Consider the following 21,416-nt stretch of genomic DNA (forward strand, 5'->3'; position numbering starts at 1 on the left):
CGTACAGTAGGCAAAACTAATCAAGTTGATTTTGCCTCCTGTAATATGATTTTATTTTTTCAATCCTGTAATAATATATAATTCATGATTTGGTTGTTTTTTGTGTTTAATAAATGTTACTTATTAAAAATACAAACATTATTTTGATTTGAGAAAACATGAACTTGTTTAAAGTACAGTAAGACCCCGCTTAACTCTGATTTGATATAATGCCATCTGCTCGAAGCCTTAAAAAAAGCTCAAAATTTACGCTGATTTAAATTATCACAGCATTTTATTGATTCATACATAATGCGATTATTTACGAACACAAACCAATCAGAAAAAGGTGGCAAAAAGGTGTACTTTCTTTAAATCTATGTTTGTTTGGTGCAATTTTGGAAAAAATATATGGATGTCATAGACAATATCGACTTTGCTTAGCAAGAATTAACTGATAAATGCACAAAGTGTGGAAGAAGTTATGGCCAAAGGTATCCAAGAATTCTCAACGAGAAGAGCCTACCATTGTATTGCTAGGTCGATCAAACTCAACCTAATCAATACAGCAGGACTAGGAGATGTAGACAAACAGGATATTGAGGAGTTACCGCAGATTTCTGGTGAGAGTCTTATCAATGATGACCTTCAAGAATTATCAGAACAAGGAATCCATGTAGAACTGGAAAATAGTGATTCTGAAAACGAAGAACCCAAAAAATTTCTCTACTGATTTCCTTAGTAAAAGTTTTGTAATGCTAACTGAAATCGTTGATCAAATTGTAGCAAATGATCCTGATTTTGAAAGAAGTGCAAAAACAAAACGAGGTGTTTTGGATGCGCTCTTCCGTTACCGACATTTGCTTAAGGAAAGAAAAAAGCGACAAATGAAACTTCACGACTTTATTGCAAAAAAACCAAGAATTTCAGAAAAGTCAGGATCTTTGTCACAAAAAAATGAACTATTAAAAAAAAAAAATTACAAACGTGTAGTTTATACTATAGACAAGTTAGGAACGACAAATAAATTTACGAAAAAGCGCCACCTGATATCGTTTCTGTATCATACAAAATGGCGGAAGGTGAGTTGTGTGTTGATCAGTCTTGCAAATAATACATTTAATATTCTATGTTACACGTATCTATTGTTTTTTTTCCCTGGTTAGTTTATTTATTCATCTTTAAATTTTTTTGTTATTTTATTAAGGTTTTTAAATAAGTACCTAAATTAAATTTATAATTAGAAAAATTATTAATAATTTATTCTATTCTTAATAAATTATTGTTATTCATATTAATTAGCTGTAATTGACACATTTTTCGCGTGTCGATGACGTATTTTAAAGCATGGTTTTGTAAATTTTGAATAAAAGACACTTCATCCATTGTTTGTATTCAATCAAATTGAAGTCCATCTTTTGTGCTCGGAAAGTTTTCCTCTTATTTAAAATATTATTAAAAATTTTAATCATTTTAAAATTAAATAAATAAATTATTTATTTATAAATAAATTCAAAATATTTGAAATAATTCAATAAAAAATTAATTATTTTTATTAATTGAATTAAATATTGCTTTTAATTGAAATGTATGTAAATTCATAAATGCATTTAAACAATTTTTTTCTTATTTAACATAAAGATGTGTTAAATGTAAACATAAAATTAAAAAAAAAAAAAGATTTAAACTTGACAGGTCGCACTTATATTGATAAAGATCTTAATATTGTTTATATGTTTAATTTAAATTAAGCTTTAAATTATGTCTAAAATATAAAAAGAATGTAGAAAAAGGTTTCTTAGTGATGTTGACACGATTTGAAGATAGCTTCTCTTGGGGCCCACCGGTGGCCAGGCGGTTCTGTTCCCTGAATGCTGGAAGTTCGGTTGTGGATTTGTGCCTGGGCAAAATGGGCTGGCTGTGTGGAGTTTTCCAGGTTTTCTCCACGTCTGTAATGCCCAAATGGGGGCCAGTTATCCTTAAAAAGACCTCCCGGAGTGCATCCCTCCTAGGCAGCTCTCCCAAGTGTTGGGTTGACGTAACTTAACAAAATAAAATGTTTCTCTTGAGAGCAGAGTTTTTAGTGATATGAGAGTTGGCAAGCTTACTCCACAAGAGTCAATTCCAGGAGTTAAGAATTTTGAGAGATTTGACATTTTTTTTTTTTTTTGACTTTCAGTAATGTCAAAATACTATTTTCTATTATAACCTGCAATCCAAAAGTTGATTGTCTTGTTGAATAAATATGGGAAGAGTAAGCCTCAATTCAGGAGTGTGAGAATTTAAAAATTTTTACCAAATTCTGGGAGCTTCCTATTGAGTCTGAAAGAGCTGGTGACCTTATTGTGGAGGATGGATTATCATTATTTTAAATTTTAGCCTTAATATATTACATACAAACATAAATTAAATCTATTCAACTTTCTGGTTTTTGATTTATATGGCTAATAAGCTTATTTAATCAATTGAAACCACTTGTAAACATTATATTTAAATAATTGGAAAATCTTTTTGATAGAATCTCAAATAATGATTTCATATTGCAGAATAAATCTACATAAAAATTATTTTTGTGTAAAATACTGCATTTTACAATTATATGGATACAAAATTAATTTCTTCTCATACAAAGGAAGTAAGTTTTAAGTTTTTTGAAGCTTAGTTTATTATTTTTTAATGTAAGCTTGTCTTACAAGATTTTTTTTTTGTATAGGTTACATATGGTTTATTAAATTCATTTCAGAGGTCTTCACATTATAAAAAAAATTTTAATTCAAAAATAATTGCTAACTGGCAAAATTATAGTTTGTGAAATGAGAATTATGCTTAATAAATGGAAAAATTATGATCATTATCAAAAAATCTAAAAGTATGGATTAAATATTTTATGTTATAAAGTGATGAATGTCTAAAAGTTAATTTTTATTAAATGCATTTAACATATACATCGTACTGATTATGTCTAATTTTATTTTCTCCTAAGAAGCCATGGTCTTTTTTTATACTTTTTCTTTTTGTTAAACAATTATTATTCTGACAGAACTGTGCTTTGTCAATTCCTTAATTTTTAATTTGGCATTTGAAGACAACTCTGTTAATCAGTAATCAAAGATATACTGAAAGAACTATTAGGTAGATACTAGGTATTGTACATTTAATATTTATCATCTGAAAAAAATGAAAATAGAATATTCAATATTCTAATTTACATTCACTAACACTAATAAAAATTTTATTACTACTACCAGAGATGATTTTTATCATAATAAATAGATCAAGGCTAAATTGTTATTGATAACTTCTAAAATTATTTTTTTATGATAATTAAATAAAGATATATTAGTGCTGAAAATTTTCTAAATCCTTAGGTCAATAAAATTTTGTTATAGATGTGATGGTGTATATTGTATTAAATAATTTTCTACAACAAGAAACTTGTTAGCATCTTTTCTGCTAATCTTATAATATAATTGAGATGAGTTGAATCATTTTCATCTTTTGGGTAACCCAAAAACAATAAATCCAAAATAAATAAATTCGAACGAGTATTTGAATTTGTTCCAAATTCGAAATATTGAATTGAAAATATAAAATTCCAAACAAGTTTTTTAGATTTTAGAGTTTAAAATCAACCATATAATTCAAGTAAAGTTATCAAGTAAGTTAATTCTCCATTGTAATGAAAAATTTTCTGATTTTTTTTTATTTTATAGGTTATTTAAATAAAAGAACTTTTTGAATACTAAAGATTTATTCAGTTAAAATTCAATAATGATTTTAATTTTAATTTTTTTTTTGCACGTTTGACTGCATTTTAGTAGTATATGCCTTGAGAATGCATACTAAGAAGGGATTTTTGGAAATTATCCCCATGGAGGAGAGGGAAAGCTTAAGGATTATTTTATAGAACTCAGCTTTACTGTACTATTTTAGATGTGGTGTTTTGCATAAAATTGAACATATTTTTAGACCATGTAAAAATTCTCTAAGTGTCTCGGAAGAGAGAGACCTAATTCTTGCGCCTGGTGAAAACGGGTAATATCGACTAAAATCTAATAATCTTAATCTTCGCTATTGTTACTTTTTGCCCGAGCAACGCCGGGCTCATCTGCTAGTTAATTTATATCATCAATAGTAAAGTGATATTAATAAGTTTTTTGCTCCATAATTAGAACTTCAATTTCTTTTCAGGTTTTTGTCTCAGAATTTGATTGAATCTGTAGTTAGTTTTTCAACTTAATCATAACTTTCAAATTATAGTATGGTAATAAAACATAATGTTCATTTTTTGTTTCATGTATCTAAATGATCTGAGCCAAAAGTAACTTTTATTTAAATAGAAAAAACTATTCAGGATGCAAAAAATACTTCAAATTAGTATAGTATCTTCCATAATTGTCAATGACATTCATTTGATTAATCAATTAGACAAATTTATTATCCATAAATTAGCAATGTTATCATTAAATTTATTACTTCTATATACAGTGATACCTCGACTTACGCGAACCTGGAGTTACGCGATTTTCAAATCTCGTCGATTCGTCTTTTGTTTGAGCACCACGCAACTCTTGATTACTCATTCCCTCCACACTATTGTTCAACTTACATGTTCGGACGTGTCGCGCGGAATCGACACACCTACAATTTATTTTGTGTTATTTATTTCTGTGTTTGTTATATCTACGGAGACTCGAGAGACTCTATGTGGTGATTTCTTGTAACAATGAACTAATCAAAAGATGAGATAAGATTAACGAGAACATTTATTAGCTAACATACATCCGACTTGGATTTTACACACATTGAGAAATTATACCCCGACTTATGCGGTTATCGCTCGGTCCCACCTATCGCGTAAGTTCGGGGTATTGCTGTACTTACAATTNTAATATTTAATTTTATATAATATTTAATAAAGACCCAGTTAATTAACATCTATTAAGTCTATACTTATTATATATACTACATTTTGGAGAAATTTTTAAAATGTTGAATTGTTAAATATATTAATTTTATATTTTTAATGGTTATAAAAACAATTAATGTTTTTAGATATATTTTCATTTTTTAATCTGAATAACTAGAGTTGATATTAAAAATTCCTTAAAAACAGCAAATGCTCCACAATGATTAATTAATTTATGTATGATTAGTAATAGAAAATAATTATTTTCTGTTTGAAGAACATAAAACTGGTACAGTTGTGGCAGATTTGGCTGCCATGTTTAAGATACCAAAGTCGACCAGTAAATGTAATTTTCATTTTATTATGTATTATTTATGTATTTTATTTATTGTTTTTGTGTTTTAAATTATTATTATTAAGGCATTTAATTATGTTATCTTTATCTTAAATTCTGTGTATTTGCCATTTTAAATTTATTGAAATTGGTATTGTTTTGGGGTCTGGGAACTCGCTTTCCATTATTTTGAATTATTCAAATTCGAACAGTCTTCTGGAATTAATTAAATTTGAAGTGAGAGATACCACTTTTCAGGACACCGTATTTCTCAAAATTTTTTTGAACTTTGAACCTCCATTGATAAATTTTTGAACAGATATGGATAATAGTTTTGTTTTTCATCTTAAGAGTATTTTTAAAATTTATTATATCTTCTTCTCTGCAGGCATTAGAGTGCCTTTTTCCCAGTCCTGCAGGGGCAGCATTCAACATATCTAGGACAGACCACCCACAAAAACTCCTCTATAGCAGTAGGATAATTCCTTAATCACTTGGCTACAGACTTATATATAAACAAGCATAGATTTTTATTAATTAAAAAATTATTAGATGTTATATGCTATGTTTATAGGATTAAAAATAGATTGAACAGTTATTAAAAGTTAATGTTTAATTTATTACANGTAAAGTCAGTAGACCAAGCACCTGACTCAGACTCAGAGTTTTAGAAAGTCCAACTTTGATTCCTGCCTTTAAATAATAATTTAAAATATATTTTGATTATATTAACCCAGAATGGCATTTCATCACCTACAAAATGAATCAAGCATTCCTATCAAAACTGAAAGTATTTGTCTTCTTTTCAGTTTTTTATTATCATTGCTATTATCTTCATCATCAATCACAAATTGTTATCTGTTGTTATTGTTGTTATAGTAAGTATTCAAAAACACTAGATTTAACTTTAATGTTCTTTGACATATGTGTGAATCTTTCGATGATGATAATTAGAATTAGCTAATACAGACTGTATTTAAATATGAATTTCTGAAAAGAAAATCGACAGTAATTATATAGTGATATGTAAAGAAAGTTTATGAAGTAGAGGAATCATCATACAATAAGATCTTGCATTATTGAAGGCTATTTTAATGCAAGATAGGAGGTTAATGCTGTTATTAGGAGCTTATTATAAAGTATGTAATTAAAAAAGTGGGAATTTGGTATCCATTTTTACAGTCTCCATGACTCTTGACTGTACAGTCCTGCTAAATATTCAAGTTAAGTAGATTTAACTTTTTCTACTCATAATCAAAGTAGGCCTATATCTAAATTTCTGTAAAGGATTTATTAATAATTTCACAACTGTTTTAGGGTCTAAGAATTGTGCACAAGTTGCTGTTCTAGGAGATTAATAATAAATTTTTGAAAATATTTTGTTAATTTGTCATTTTTATCAATGGACTATGTAGAATTACATGTTTTGTGCTAAAAATATTAAATGAGTTGTTCAGAAAGTTTGTAATCATTTTTCACAGCTGACTGTTGAGACACTGGACAAAGTGAAAATGATTAGAATTGTAAAAATCAACAAATATGAAAGTGATCTTGAGATGCATCTGATATAAAAGGTCCATTAAGATTACTTAAATTTCATTTAATTTGTCTTGTGAAAATGGAAGTAAACAAGTTGCTACTTTTTTCTTTTCTTCCATTGAAAAGGCAAAATTGCTGTACAAAACAGCAAAAGAAATGTGATTATTTATGGTGAGGATGTTGTAGCAGAATCAACTGTTTAAATTATTGAAGATGACCAAATCAAAACATTATTGGATAGCAACCGTTGTTACACAATTCTAGACAGCAGGCATAGTGAAGTCACAGTACCATATTTCAACATCTAAAGAAGCTTGGATATGTGAATGATAATGAAATTTATTTATCTTGCAAATTAATGGAAAAGAACTTACTAGATTGCATCTTCATTTGTAATTAATTCTCTTCAAAGACAAAATGAAAATGACCAATTTCTGAAATGTCTAGTAACGGGTAATGAAAAATGGATTGTTTATAACATCAACCAAAAAGATCATGGGGTAAGAAAAATGAATTACCATTATATACTGCATAGGCTAGTCTTTATCCAAAGGTTGTACTCACCATCTGGTTAGATTGGAAAGGAATTCTATAATGAAAGCTACTTTCACAGAATCAAGCAATAGATTCTGATAAGTATTGTTCCCAACTATATCACTTGAAGATGGCAATTGAAGGAAAACATCAAGAATTGGCTAACAGAAAAGGCATTGTGTTTTATCAAGATAACACAAGACTGCACACTTTTTTACAAATGTGCCAAAAATGATTGGAACTAGCTGGGATGTTTTACCCCATCCCCATACTTGGCTAAACTTGCCCCATCAGACTATTATTTTTTATGGGTCTTATAGAATTTCTTTTATGATAAAAACTATGATAGTTTGAAAGTTTGCAAAAAAACACATGGAACAGTTTTTCTCAGGAAAAATTGGAAAGTTCTATGAACAATGTTTTTATGAAGCTTCCCCATAGATGGCAACACTCCATTTAAAAACAATAGCAGAGATGACCAGATGCAAGGGATCTGGCATATTTGGGACAGACTGCCCAAAAATACCTGCTCAGACTCAATTCTATGTCCCCAGAGCTCACACCTTAATTAACCATCTTAGCCGTCCAGTCACCACAAAAAGTAGTTATAAATATATTATTAAAAGGTTTATGGAGAGAATGACTGTTACATATATACAAATATAAACATCTGTAAGCCCAATAATTATATTAAAGCCAAATGATTGCCAGCTATCATTTAATTAAGGTAGCCTTTAATTTCCTTTCTTCTGCCTGGATCTTTTTTCTCTCTGTATTGTAGTCCATGTTGCAGTTCCATAAGTCAATATTGGGACAAAGTGCTGACTACCGTGTTTCCCCGAAAATAAGACAGTGTCTTATATTAATTTTTGCTCTAAAAAATGCACTAGGTCTTATTTTCAGGGGATGTCTTATATTTCCATGAAGACGAATTCACATTTATTGTTGAACAATACGCTAAACAGGTTTGAGAGAACACCTTGCGACACATTCAATTTAACCTTTTTATAGTGTCCACATCGAGCTCGATGACCAATTAGTGCTTACTGAACAACAGCACTATGCAAATGTGATGTGGCGTGATTCCCAGCCGACCAATTAGCGATCACCAGCGATAACATTATGCAAATCTGTGATTCCCAAGCCATAGTCTTATGCAAATCATGCCGTGTGGCGTAATTGTCTGCTGACCAATCAGTGGCTGTACTTTCAACCATCTGTCGATGACCGTTACGACTAAAAAAAAACTTCGCTAGGTCTTACTTTCAGGGGGAGGTCTTATATTTCGCAATTCAGCAAAATCTGTGCTAGGTCTTATTTTCTGCGGATGTCTTATTTTCGGGGAAACACGGTAAGTCCAGAAGATACAGGATAAGGAATGAAGAACTAAGGGAAAGAACAGGAATGGAAAATTTGGGGGAGAAGTTAAACAAATTGAATAGACTGAGATGGTTTGGCCATACCTAGAGAATGAAAGAAAATAGAATACCAAAATTGGTATTGAAGATGGAAGGGGAGAGACCCGGAAAGAGGTGGAACGACCAGATAGCTGAAGACCTAAGAAAAAGGACTGATGATGTCACAGTGGTGTTTACAGAGTAGTAGTGGAAATATAGAAAAAGATAGTAAATCTTTGGTCTGTGGCCCAACCCAGGCTTCATTGGATTAAGGGTGAAGAAGCATTTAATTATTAATAGTAGCAGTAATATAGCCTTTATCTAATTAATATGTTACAGATATTAAAATTATGGAGCATCTAAATATATTCTCCATATTCACAAAGATCAGATTCAACTCAGATATGAAATTATCTAAATTTGTCTTAATCTACTAACTCTAGCCAGTTTTGGTTTTTCAAATGATCCAGTCTATCAGATTTGTATGTTTCAATGAAATAACTTTATGCTTTCTATTTAAAATATGAGTTATTTATTTTGACAAATTTATTGCATATAAGATATATAAATATTTTTAATTATTCATTTTAGCTTTTGTTTTATTTTCCTCTGTTAGAACAAAATCCAGCAGCAACTGTTACAGAAGAAGTTGCAACTGATAATCAAACTTCAGATAGTATGGCTGCAAATGCAGTTGTAACAGATAATGTTCAGGTTAGAATGAATAATAATTGATATTTGTTTTTTAATAATTGTAAATTTAATATAATTTTTTCTATTTAGTTATTATTTCAAGAAAAAGTACACAATGACAAAAATGTGTCAAAACATTAATACTAATTCTGATTTTCCTAATTGTAGAAAGTTTCGGCAGAAAAGGAAGTGGCCGTTGAAAATCAACCAAAAAAACCAAAACTTGATCTCCAGGCTTTACCAACTAGACAATATCTTGATCAAACAGTTGTTCCTATACTGTTGCAGGCTCTTTCTACATTAGCCAAAGAAAGGTAATAATGAAGAGTATTATTTGTTAATATATTTTTATATATGTTTTTACTAATGCCAGAATAATGAAATACTTTATAATAAATTGTTTTTACAGAATGTTACAATTGATAAATATTCTATTATTTTTTAAAAACACATGCACTCAGTATAGTGAAATTTATCAAAATAATACCCATTAATGTAATGATACCATTACTGATTGTTCATTATTGTTCTGAGTATAAACTGAAACAACAATGTTCTTTCAGTTTATATTTTCAACCTTGTTTTAAATTTAAAAAGGTGTATTTTATAAATTAAAAAGGGCACATCAGTTTTCCTTGAACTTAACTGTTTTTTTTTTTTTCTATTGCAATTCGTAGGTAAAAAAACTGTTTTCGACTAGTTAGCATATTGCTCAATCTTTGCTGATTTATTAAGCTATTTATATCAACATACAGTATGCAATCAACATTTTACTATACTCATTTTTTATTTATTTTTATTAATTTATAGTTATTATATTCCTATAATAACTATACACAAACCTTCCTGCAAAATTTCAGAAATTTTCAACAAAAAGCACAGGAGTTATTAAGCTTCAAACAGGTTGAACAAAATTGTCCCCCCCCACATACACTAACATCCATACATATAGAAATTACCCCCAAATTTTTTTTCATTTCTTGACATTTCAAGATGTCGTAAGTCCAAATTGTAAAAAATCTGGGGGGTCATTTTTTGCTGGATTGCCATACTTTCCCTCTGTTGTGTATAACAGATCTGGGAAAGTAAATATGATGGTGTATGCTTATGAAAAAATCTTGTAAAGTTAAAATATTGTGTATAATTTGATTGCTTCATGCATAAATTCAATTGTTATAGAAGTGAAAAAGAAAAGTAAATGTCTTGCTCAAAAGAAAGAAGTATTAACTTAACTATTTACAGCTAAAGAATTTATAAATTTCAAAAGGGATATTTATTTTGAGTTTTGTCAGTTCTCTCTATTTATGAATGAATTTAAAAACCTGTTCTGTTCATCACTAATTGTTTCATTTACATTTTTTTGTGGAATCTGCTTTATGAATTTATTGCATCTCAGCATGTTAAATTGATATAACAAAATGTTTATATTCCAAAAAAAAAAAAAATCTTTACCAAAATTTAATCTGCTATAGTCGCTTTATTATTATAGATAATAAAAGATGACATATAGTTTTAATATTGGTATTATAATTAAGACTGTTTGGAAATTACAATTAAGTTTATAATTTTTTGTTTCAGAAAAGCTTTTTCATTATGTCTGTAATGCTACAAAAGTCTTATTTCTGTAATTTTATATAAATATACGTATTAAAAGAAAAAAAAAAAATGCAAAGAATTTCAAAAAGAATTCAAAAATCAAGAAAACTTTTTAAATTGATATTTCATAACTAGAAAATGTAATTTTCATGTTAAGTTAATTTTCTTAATAAAACTGAAATATACACACTCGCACATTACATATGTATTATTATATTATAGTAAAAAGTTTAAAAAAATGTCACTTAACCTATCTATAGTAAATTTCTATAATTTTACATAATAAGCTAAGATAATTTTCAGCATAAAAAAAGTAAAGCTTGTTTTTAGAATTCTATGAATTTATTTATAATTACTTCATTAATTTTTCATGTTTTACTTTATCTTTCCGTACATATTTTATGCAGAAATTTTTTGGAAGGTAATTAATCTGTTGTATTCATGCATTTGTTTCACTTTATCTCATTTAAGTGGATTTTTCCCCATTCTCATCCATTAAATCTATAGTAATTATTTGGAGCCAGATCAAGAGAACTATAAATATATATATATGACAGTGTCTCCTGTCTCAAAACAGTCAAAATTGTCTATCATTTAATTAGGTAATAAACATAATGTGTGCATAAAACACTTAAAAATTTTGAAAAGGTTTCACATGCTTTTCTAATACTTTTTTTTTTTTTTCTTTTCTTTCTAAAATATATTGTATTTAATGGGGATTGTACTGAGACAATGTAAAATTATTGAAAATTGATATCATCATCATCATAATAAAATTCTGGAGTCTCTTAAATATTATATATGTAATTACTGTATATACATAATTCTGTTTTCTACTAACTTTTTGAATGTAGCAAAATTTAATATATAACAAATTAATCGTTTAGATCTGATAGGCTTCATTTTCCTTCATTTATAGTTCAGATTGGGACTAGATTTGCAGGTTAGTGCAAATCCAGTGATAGAACCTCAAAATTTTAGTCCATATAAAAATTTACTCCGGTCCAAATAATTATCAATGAAAGATTATTTGAAACAACTAAAACATTAATTTCATTTAAATCTTTATAATTGAATGCTCTCAGGAATTGAAATAATCTCATTATTTCATTTTTTTTTAATTGTACAAATAGACAACATTGAATCTGGTTAAATATTTTTTTTAAAGGAATAATGTNTTTTTTTTCATAACCTGATTATTAAAGACAAATGAATAACCAAATTATTGGGCTATGATGTTTGTATTAAAGCAGTCGAGGTAGACAAATCAAGAGTACTACAATCTTGAAAATGAACTAGAAATCTTTCAGGATACAGGTGAAAAACACATAATATTTGTCTTCTCTTAAATGCATTAAACACGATTCCACTCACATCAATTGAATCAGAAAGGGCATTCTCGGTAGCAGGACTTTTCATTACTAAAATAAGAATCAGATTGAGTGATCGGAGTATTGACCGTCTTTGCTTTTTAAAATCTTATTATAAAAATTTACAATAATATTTTATATTATGTTTTTATTTAAAAAACAAAAATTACCTTTTAAGTTAGAAGTTTAAGCTAAGTTCTTTTTTTTTTTAAATTTTCAACTCAATTCAAAGCATTTTTTTTTTTTGTTGNTGACCTTGATATTGCTGCGGACCTGCCGCGCTTTTTTTGGCCTCGATGATCGTGTCCATAAGCCTGCTGAATCTTGCGAATGGTTTACACTTGGGTATTACCAAGGTTTTTGGCAAAATTTGATGTAATATTGCTGCTCACGTTGTTCAGTCATTTTCCAACTTAGTGGAATCTGACGAGAGCTCACTACGTCCTCACTCATAGGCCGACTGCCAACGACTGACGCTTCCTGCAGGCGGGAAAAAATTCAGGGCTGTGCATGACTGTCCCCTCCACAACTCCACCAAAGGAGTCACTCATAGGCCGATTGCCAACGACTGACGCTTCCTGCAGGCGGGAAAAAATTCAGGGCTGTGCATGACTGTCCCCTCCACAACTCCACCAAAAGAGGCCACCCGCGCATCATTGGTTTATGTGAAAAAAATAAAAATCCGATACTTTTTGAACAGACCTCGTATATTAAATAGCATATAAGTAACAACATGAAACTTGATTTTCTATATGGGGTAAAAAATAAAAAAAAATAACTAAATTTTCAACAGTAATGTAAATTTTCAAGATAATTCACTTTAAATTCAAATTGGCATCAAAATCAGTCTTTTGGAAATTGTAATCAATTATTACTATTATGTATTAATATCTGTATTTCTAAATTAAGTAAATTTTTTACTTGGCAGTTTATTACTTTCCCAGATCTGTTATATATAACAGAGGAAAAGTATGGTGATCAGTCAATCACCGCAACATTTTTTATTTTTGGACTCAGGACTTTGAAACTAAGGTTTCTCATTTCCCGGTCTTTTGCTTGTCCCGGGATCCCGAGAAATCCCAGGATAAAATTAATTATTTTTAAGATGTACAAAATATTATGAAATCAAATGATATAATTATTTTTCGTTTTTTAAAGTAATTTAATACGTTCTGTAACCTCCAAAATTATATTAATAATGATGTGTAAGATATATATTAAAAATTCCCTTTGAATTACGTAGCAATTGTCACAAATAGAAAACAATTATTAAAGTTTGCTGGAAACTGCATACAACAACAACAACAAAAAATGCTTTGAATTGAGTTGAAAATTTAAAAATGAACTTATATGCTATTTAATATACGAGGTCTGTTCAAAAAGTATCGGATTTTTATTTTTTTCACNAAAATTGATATCATCATCATCATAATAAAATTCTGGAGTCTCTTAAATATTATATATGTAATTACTGTATATACATAATTCTGTTTTCTACTAACTTTTTGAATGTAGCAAAATTTAATATATAACAAATTAATCGTTTAGATCTGATAGGCTTCATTTTCCTTCATTTATAGTTCAGATTGGGACTAGATTTGCAAGTTAGTGCAAATCCAGTGATAGAACCTCAAAATTTTAGTCCATATAAAAATTTACTCCGGTCCAAATAATTATCAATGAAAGATTATTTGAAACAACTAAAACATTAATTTCATTTAAATCTTTATAATTGAATGCTCTCAGGAATTGAAATAATCTCATTATTTCATTTTTTTTTAATTGTACAAATAGACAACATTGAATCTGGTTAAATATTTTTTTTAAAGGAATAATGTTTGTAGTTATGAAAAATGTTTAATCTAATTTTAAATTGGGATATTTGGCTAATATAATAATGTAATGTTTATAATTTTGAAAATATACAATGGTTCCTTGATTCTGAGGTGTTTTATTTCTTTTTTTTTTAATCCATTTAACATGTCTGAAATAGATGCATTGAAGTTGACAAATTCTAAAACTAGCAAACTGCATTTGTTGCATTAGACAGTGATGCATTATATCTAATTATAATTGTGAACATTGAACTGTATAGCTAAAAAAATCAGTTCAAGGAAACTCTACTCTCTAATAAGCATTTAATTTAAACTCCTTTGTAATATTTAAAATGCATCTGTGACTATATTATGATACAGTATTAAAAGTTATTTTATATCAGAAGGACACTGAAATAGTTGTGAAATATTACCCATTCTGTGGAATTTATTATTTTTTTAAGCTTATTACTTTAGGTTTTTTTTTATTCATAAAAAAAAAGTAATGTAATAAAGTTCAATTCTAAATGCACTATGAGTTTGAAATTAAGAAATACAATAGTAAAAAATGAATTAACAGTATTTAGTTTTAAAAATAATATTTTGGAAATGCATTATTCTTGATTTATTGAGTCCTGCTATTTGTAATAGGATCTAACTTTTGTATAAAGTACTTTCTGCTTCATCTTAGAATATAAGATTATCAAAAGTAAAGCAAAAAAACTGTCAAAACTACAAATGTTTGAATTTTTATGAAAAGATTTTTCTGGTAAATTTCCAGTTACAATGAATTTGCTTTTTTTAGTGTTGTATTTTTGCTTCAGTATTTGCAATATGTTCTATAAAAGGGTATGTTAAGTCAAAAAACTAAATTTTGCCATAGATAAAAAAAGAAAAGAACAGTTGAAATTGTTGGTGTTTAGGTTGGCCAAATGTTTCTAGTAACATTTGGCAACATTTTAAGTTTGTATACCTAGCATATAAGCATTTATAAGTCTCTTTGTACAATGAGATGCACTAAAAAAAAAAAAAATAATAATAATTGCTTTTTCCAACTTAGGTAACTTTTTATAAATTTCTTCACATTTATGAAGATAGAAATTGGTAACAAACATCACACAAACATTTAAACATAAACAGATCGATAAATTCAAGGTTAATGAAGTGAATTTGTACAAAATACATATTGATCATTATAAACAAACAAGGTTTTATAATGAGCCATTTCATTTGGAAATTTACAAACTCGTTTCTTACTCTGTAATAATTTTTGTTTTGGTTACAGCAACTTTTGTATGATACCTTAAACTAACATTTCCCAAAGCGGTTCTTATGGACCCCCGGGGATTCTTGGAGCTGCTGACAGGGTCAGTGGCAAATTAAAATTAATTTGGGGGTGCATGAACGTCAAGGTCCATGAAAGTAAAGAAAGAATAAAAAGTAAAATAATTGCAACCTATTTTCATTATTATGAAAGTTAAAAATATATAGTAATAAATAAATAGATAGTCATTTTTATGTCCTGAGTAATATATAAGTATACATAAAATACAAGTAATGACAAGCATTGCATGGTGGGAATACTAGCTAAAGCTTTCCCATTTTGAAAATGTGCTGTGTGCTTCATTTATTGCATACATTATGACATTTTAGAATTTTTGTTTGTTTATAATTTTATACATTTTTAATTTTTCTTCCCAAAACAGTGATAATAATTGGTTGTTTTTCATAATTATAAAAACTATGTAATGATTAAAAATATATAAATAATTAATTTATTTTGATCAAAAATAATTGATATTTCATAACTAGAAAATGTAATTTTCATGTTAAGTTAATTTTCTTAATAAAACTGAAATATACACACTCGCACATTACATATGTATTATTATATTATAGTAAAAAGTTTAAAAAAATGTCACTTAACCTATCTATAGTAAATTTCTATAATTTTACATAATAAGCTAAGATAATTTTCAGCATAAAAAAAGAAAAGCTTNATTTCAATAAATTTTACTTTAAATATCAAAATCTTTTATTTATATTTTATTTTTACATCACCATTCAAGACATAATAGCAAAATTACAGATTTAACTTTCATGTAGTTGTGTGGAGTTATTTTAATTCAGGATTCATGGTTAGGTTTTTGCTACGAGAAGGGATCTATGGGCTTAATAAGTTTGGGAACTGTTACATTAAATGATTACAATACCATATTTTGCCACGTATAATGCGCACCCACATTTTAGCCATATTTTCATTTTAATTTTTTAATTCAGATTTTTATTTGTTTATATATAGGTATTGTTTTTTTGTATTATAAAGGAATTTTAGCATTTCTTGTAACATTGTCTGTAAATTTGTTACTGGTATATAAAGTTTCTTTTTATGATATTTATGCAATGTAGAAGGTCAAGATATTGCTGTTATAGATTTCTAGAGTTACTATTTTTAACACATAAGCATAAATAAAATAATTAAAAGTATTCTGTCACAAATTTGAGCAAAAAAGTGTGCATTATACATGGTAAATTTGTATTTATTAATATTTTATTAAAATCTATCATCATTCTCATTTTACAATAGGAATTTAATACTATTGATATTGATTTTTAGTATTTGTAATAAGTAATAAATATATTTTCAGGCCACCAAATCCAATTGAATACCTTGCAAATTACCTGTTGAAGAACAAGACACAATTTGAACAAGGCTCTCAAGCAGTTAATGGGCAAAATTCAAGTCAGTGAAACATTCCCTTTTGGATATTTTGGTCATTCTTTAATTATCGATTCAACATATTTATTTTTATTTTTTTTTATTTACGACCACTTTTTTATACATTGGTTTAATACTGTTTAAGTAGAGATCTTTTTAAAACAAATCAAGATCAAGAAAACGGTGTATCGGACATCCATATCATTTTGTAACTCGTGAAGTGAATGCATTTTCTCTTTGAAGTTTATATACACAGTTAAATTAGTAGATATAATCAATAATGAATAGAGAAGTTAATTTAGATAATTGTATAAATAGTAATATGGCATGAGTACGTGGTTGTTCTTAAAGGAAATAATTTATAAATCACTGCCGTAATGTTTATATTAAGAAATCAGTGTATAGATTAGATCTAATAAAGTATTATTGAAAATTCGTACAGACAATTATTTTTTCAATCTTTGACAAATGTATCGTTTAGTTATAACCAAGGAATAAAAAAAAGTTAGATTGATTTAAGTATAATTAGTTTTTATTTTTAAACTACGGAACAAGCATTTAATTGTGTTTGTTTTATTTCCATCATTCGGAATTTTTATAATCGAAATTATGTAATCTTTAGAATTAGTATTGATCAATGTATTTGAGGAGTCTTTTTTTTTTTTTTATAAATTGTAATAGATATAAACATTCTGCACTTCACCTTGTATAAATCTCTATTTGTATTAGTTTTGTGAAAAATCTTTGTGTGTATCATAAAAATTTGAGAATTATTGGATGTGGACTGTTTGTTAAATTGTTTTTACTACTAAATTAAGCACTGATGATGATAAATTTAAATGTAAACATTGTGGTTTTAAATTAAACTTATTTATCAAACATATGATGTTGCTTAATTATTAAACTTGCTTAACTAAAAATTCTTAACGTCCATACACCGAAAACACTTAAGCTCATTATGAAATTATTTTTGTCAAATGTTAAACTATTATTATTGTGCATGTGCATATATATACCTTGGTTTTTGTTGACTTTGGTTATCATCAATTTTTTCTGTGAAAAATTTGTCTGTTTTTGTCGGCATGCCCACATGTCCTCGCTGCTAATTTTGCAAAAACAAAGGTTGACCCACACGTTTTCCTGATCAGTGTGGCATTGTTTCTCATTGTGTGAGCATTACCCCATGCATCTAGCCAAACAATTCCATTGCTTTCCTTTCCTTTTAGCTTTATCATGGGACCAAAGAAAGTTTCCAGAGCCAGCAACCCTTCGAAGAAGAAGGCCAGGAACATGATCGAGTTGAAAAAGGAAATTGTTGAAAAATACGAGCGTGGCATTAAGATTGCCGAAATCGGCTGCATGTATAGGAAGTCACCATCCACGATAAGTTCCATTGTGGTGAAAAAGGAAGCTAATGTAGTGAAAGGCATGAATGTGCTAATGAAAGAGAGATCACAAACAATTGAAGATGTCAAACAGTTATTATTAATTTGGATCCATCAAAAACAGATGGTGATTCTGTTTCGGAGGCCATCATATGTGAAAAGGCTGACTGTTGTATGCCAGTCTCATTAAGAAAATGCCTGGGACGAGAGCTAGTGTACTTAGTGATTTTAAGGCCAGTAGAGGCTGGTTGAAAAATTCAAGGAGGCACACTGGCATACACAGTGTTACTAGGCACAGTGAAGGTGAAAATTTGGACAAGTCTGGGGCCAAAAAATTTGTATTCAAATGCAAAGATTGCATAGAGGCTGAAGGATTCATTCTCCAACAAGTCTTCAACTGATCTCTTTGGTATTTTCTTCCAAAAGAGGATGTTCATTACACAGGAAGAAAAGACACTGCCAGGACATAAGTCTATGAATGATAGGCTAACTCTTTTGTTGTATGGTAATGCTAATGGTGATTGTAAAGTGAAACCCTTACTGATGTACCATTCAGAAACTCCTAGAGTGTTTAGCAGAAACAATATGATTAAAAGCAAATTGTGTGGAGGGTAAACAAGAAAGCATGGGTTACGAAGCAAATTTTCATTGAGTGGATGAATGAAGTGTTTGGCCCGAGTGTGAAAAAAAATACCTTCAGGATAATCAGTTGCCTTTTAAGTGCCTCCTGGTAATGGACAAGGACATCCTACAGTTTTGGAAGACACATTGTTGGAGGAGGAGATTTTTATCACAGTGTTGTTCTTGCCCCCTAATACCACACCACTCATTCAGCCCATAGACCAGAATGTCATTTCAAATTTCAAGAAACTACACAAAAGCAATGTTTCAAAGGTGCTTTGAGGTGACATCAGATACAGAATTGTCCTTAAGAGAGTTCTGGAAAAACATTTCAACGTTCCCAACTGCATTAACCTCACAGATAAGGCTTGGCAGGGAGTGACATCCAGGACAATGAACTCTGCCTGGAAGAAATTATGGCCAGGATGTGTGCATGAGAGAGATTTTGAAGAATTTGAGCTTTCCTCTGATGACCCTATAAGTGGTGCAGTTCAATTGTTGATTTGGGGAAGTCCTTGGGTTTGGAGGTGAGTGTTTAGGATGTAGAAGAGTTGCCACTCTTAAAGAGTTAAGATCTCACCACTGAGAGCTGCAAGACCTTCACCTAGAAGTGCAACAGACAGCAGATGAAGAATTGCTTCAGATGAGGAGGAAGAGACAGGTGAATGTGCCTTCTTCAGAGATTAAGGACATCTCCAAGTGGAGTAAGGTACAGGGGTTTGTCAAGAAAAATCACCCAAACAAAGCTGTCAGGCCATGTCTGTAACTTGTTTAATGATAATGACATTTTAGGCAAATCTTAGAGGTAGCACAAACAGACCTCTTTGGACAGCTTTCTTGTGCGACATGGGTCCACTGATGCTGAAGCTGGTTCTAGTGCCAAAAGACCAAGAAGGGAAGTGACCCGATAGTGCCATGATATCTAAGGTCCTTATGGAGGAGGATTCCCCTTCCAAACAATATCTGCACCTCTCTCTCCTCCTCCTCCTCATAGTCTTCATAAGCCAAGAAGTCTTCAGAAAGGTAAATGCCATGGTAAATGTTCATTTATTCTTTATATTAGTCTTTTATTCTTTTATATTCATTTTATATTAATTTCTTATTATTTGAAGTATTAAAAACTATATTTATTCTCTATGAATTGTGTTTTTGGTATGTATTTTGGAGTGTCTAGAACATATTAATTGGATTCACATTGATTTGTATGGAAATAATTACCTCAGTTTTCATCAGTTTCAGATTTCACAGATTGTTTTCGGATGGATTATTGATGAAAACCAAGTAGCACTATACTCACTCCAAAAACCATTTATTGCAGTATTTGCCATATCAGCTTATTAATTTTAAAAATAGAAAAAACAATTAATGTTTTTAGAAAAAAATCTCAATAAAAAATCTTTATAAACAATTTATTAATTTAAAGTTAAAAATAACAACTTGACATTTCTTTCAAATCAATAAGTTTTAATTCTGCTGTTCAAATATAGAGTGCCTAATAGATATAAAATAATCACTAACTTGTAAGATTAGGCTGATAATTAGAATAGGAATCAAGAAGTTTTTATGATTCAAACCAAGTCTTGTTAGCAGTAGATCACTGACCAAACAGTTCAAGAGTGTTCCACTTTCAAAAATGTTTTTTGTCAGCATTAATCAAATTATGGACAAGTAAAATTTGTCAAAATAAAGGGTAACTATAGTTAAACATTAATTCTTTCTACAGAGCTCAAAACACACAATGAATTTTGGGAATTAAGGAACAGAGTACAATAAATTTACTTCGGTTACAAACATGGAATTGCTCATTGGGCAAAGTGAATGCCATAATGGTTTGTCTGTCACAAGAATTGCGAAGAGCATTTTTCGACTCCTACTATACTCGAAATTTGTTAGAAAATGTACATAATTTATGCACGTCGAGGGAATGGCAGTGCCGAATTTTACCCAATTTTATTTTAAAATCGAAACTGTACATGCAGGAAAGTTTGTCTGCCAATTTAGTTGAGATATACCCAATAGTCTCTCTCTACAAAGCTCTTAACATCTCTTTAGTTACAATCACTGTGTATATGAAAACAAATTCAGTTTTATTTAAAAATGCACAATCAATTTTATATTTTGTGATAATTTTTTTTTCAAATAAATAGTATAGACTAAACTGAATCCTTTGAGAATACGTTTGAATTGCATGTTTATAATCACCATGAAAACCTTTTAGCAAAGAAATTAACAGTTATATTGAATTATTGTGAATATTTTAGATCATTTTAAATGACTGTCGTCAGGAAATTTAACACCGAATTGAAGGTATAAAATGACAAAATGGAGAACAAAATTTAAAATACAGTAGAGCGTCGATTTTCCGAAATTCAATCATCCGAAACGTCAATCATCCGAAAGAATTCCAGTCGGCAAATTTAAATTTTCGCCAGTGCTGTGGCGCTTCAATCTTTGGCTATGTCTTGGGCTACTCAAATATTTTACGTTTTTGATACTAAATTAACATCTGAAGTATAATTTTTTATT

At 29.0% G+C, this 21,416-nt stretch overlaps 1 protein-coding gene across 1 annotated transcript; it reads left to right on the plus strand.

The window, feature by feature from the left end:
• The first annotated feature begins 966 nt into the window (after positions 1-966).
• On the plus strand, positions 967-17,283 carry LOC111637836 (protein dpy-30 homolog). The gene is made up of 4 exons (XM_023383418.1): positions 967-1,061; positions 9,309-9,406; positions 9,554-9,699; positions 16,814-17,283. Exons 1-4 carry the CDS (start codon positions 1,052-1,054, stop codon positions 16,914-16,916), a joined length of 357 nt encoding a protein of 118 aa, XP_023239186.1. The 5' UTR covers positions 967-1,051; the 3' UTR covers positions 16,917-17,283.
• The last annotated feature ends 4,133 nt before the right edge of the window (positions 17,284-21,416 follow it).

This window comes from Centruroides sculpturatus, unplaced genomic scaffold (assembly GCF_000671375.1).
Source record: "Centruroides sculpturatus isolate CEXI.00-Female unplaced genomic scaffold, Cexi_2.0 scaffold1163, whole genome shotgun sequence".
Classification (NCBI taxonomy): domain Eukaryota; kingdom Metazoa; phylum Arthropoda; class Arachnida; order Scorpiones; family Buthidae; genus Centruroides; species Centruroides sculpturatus.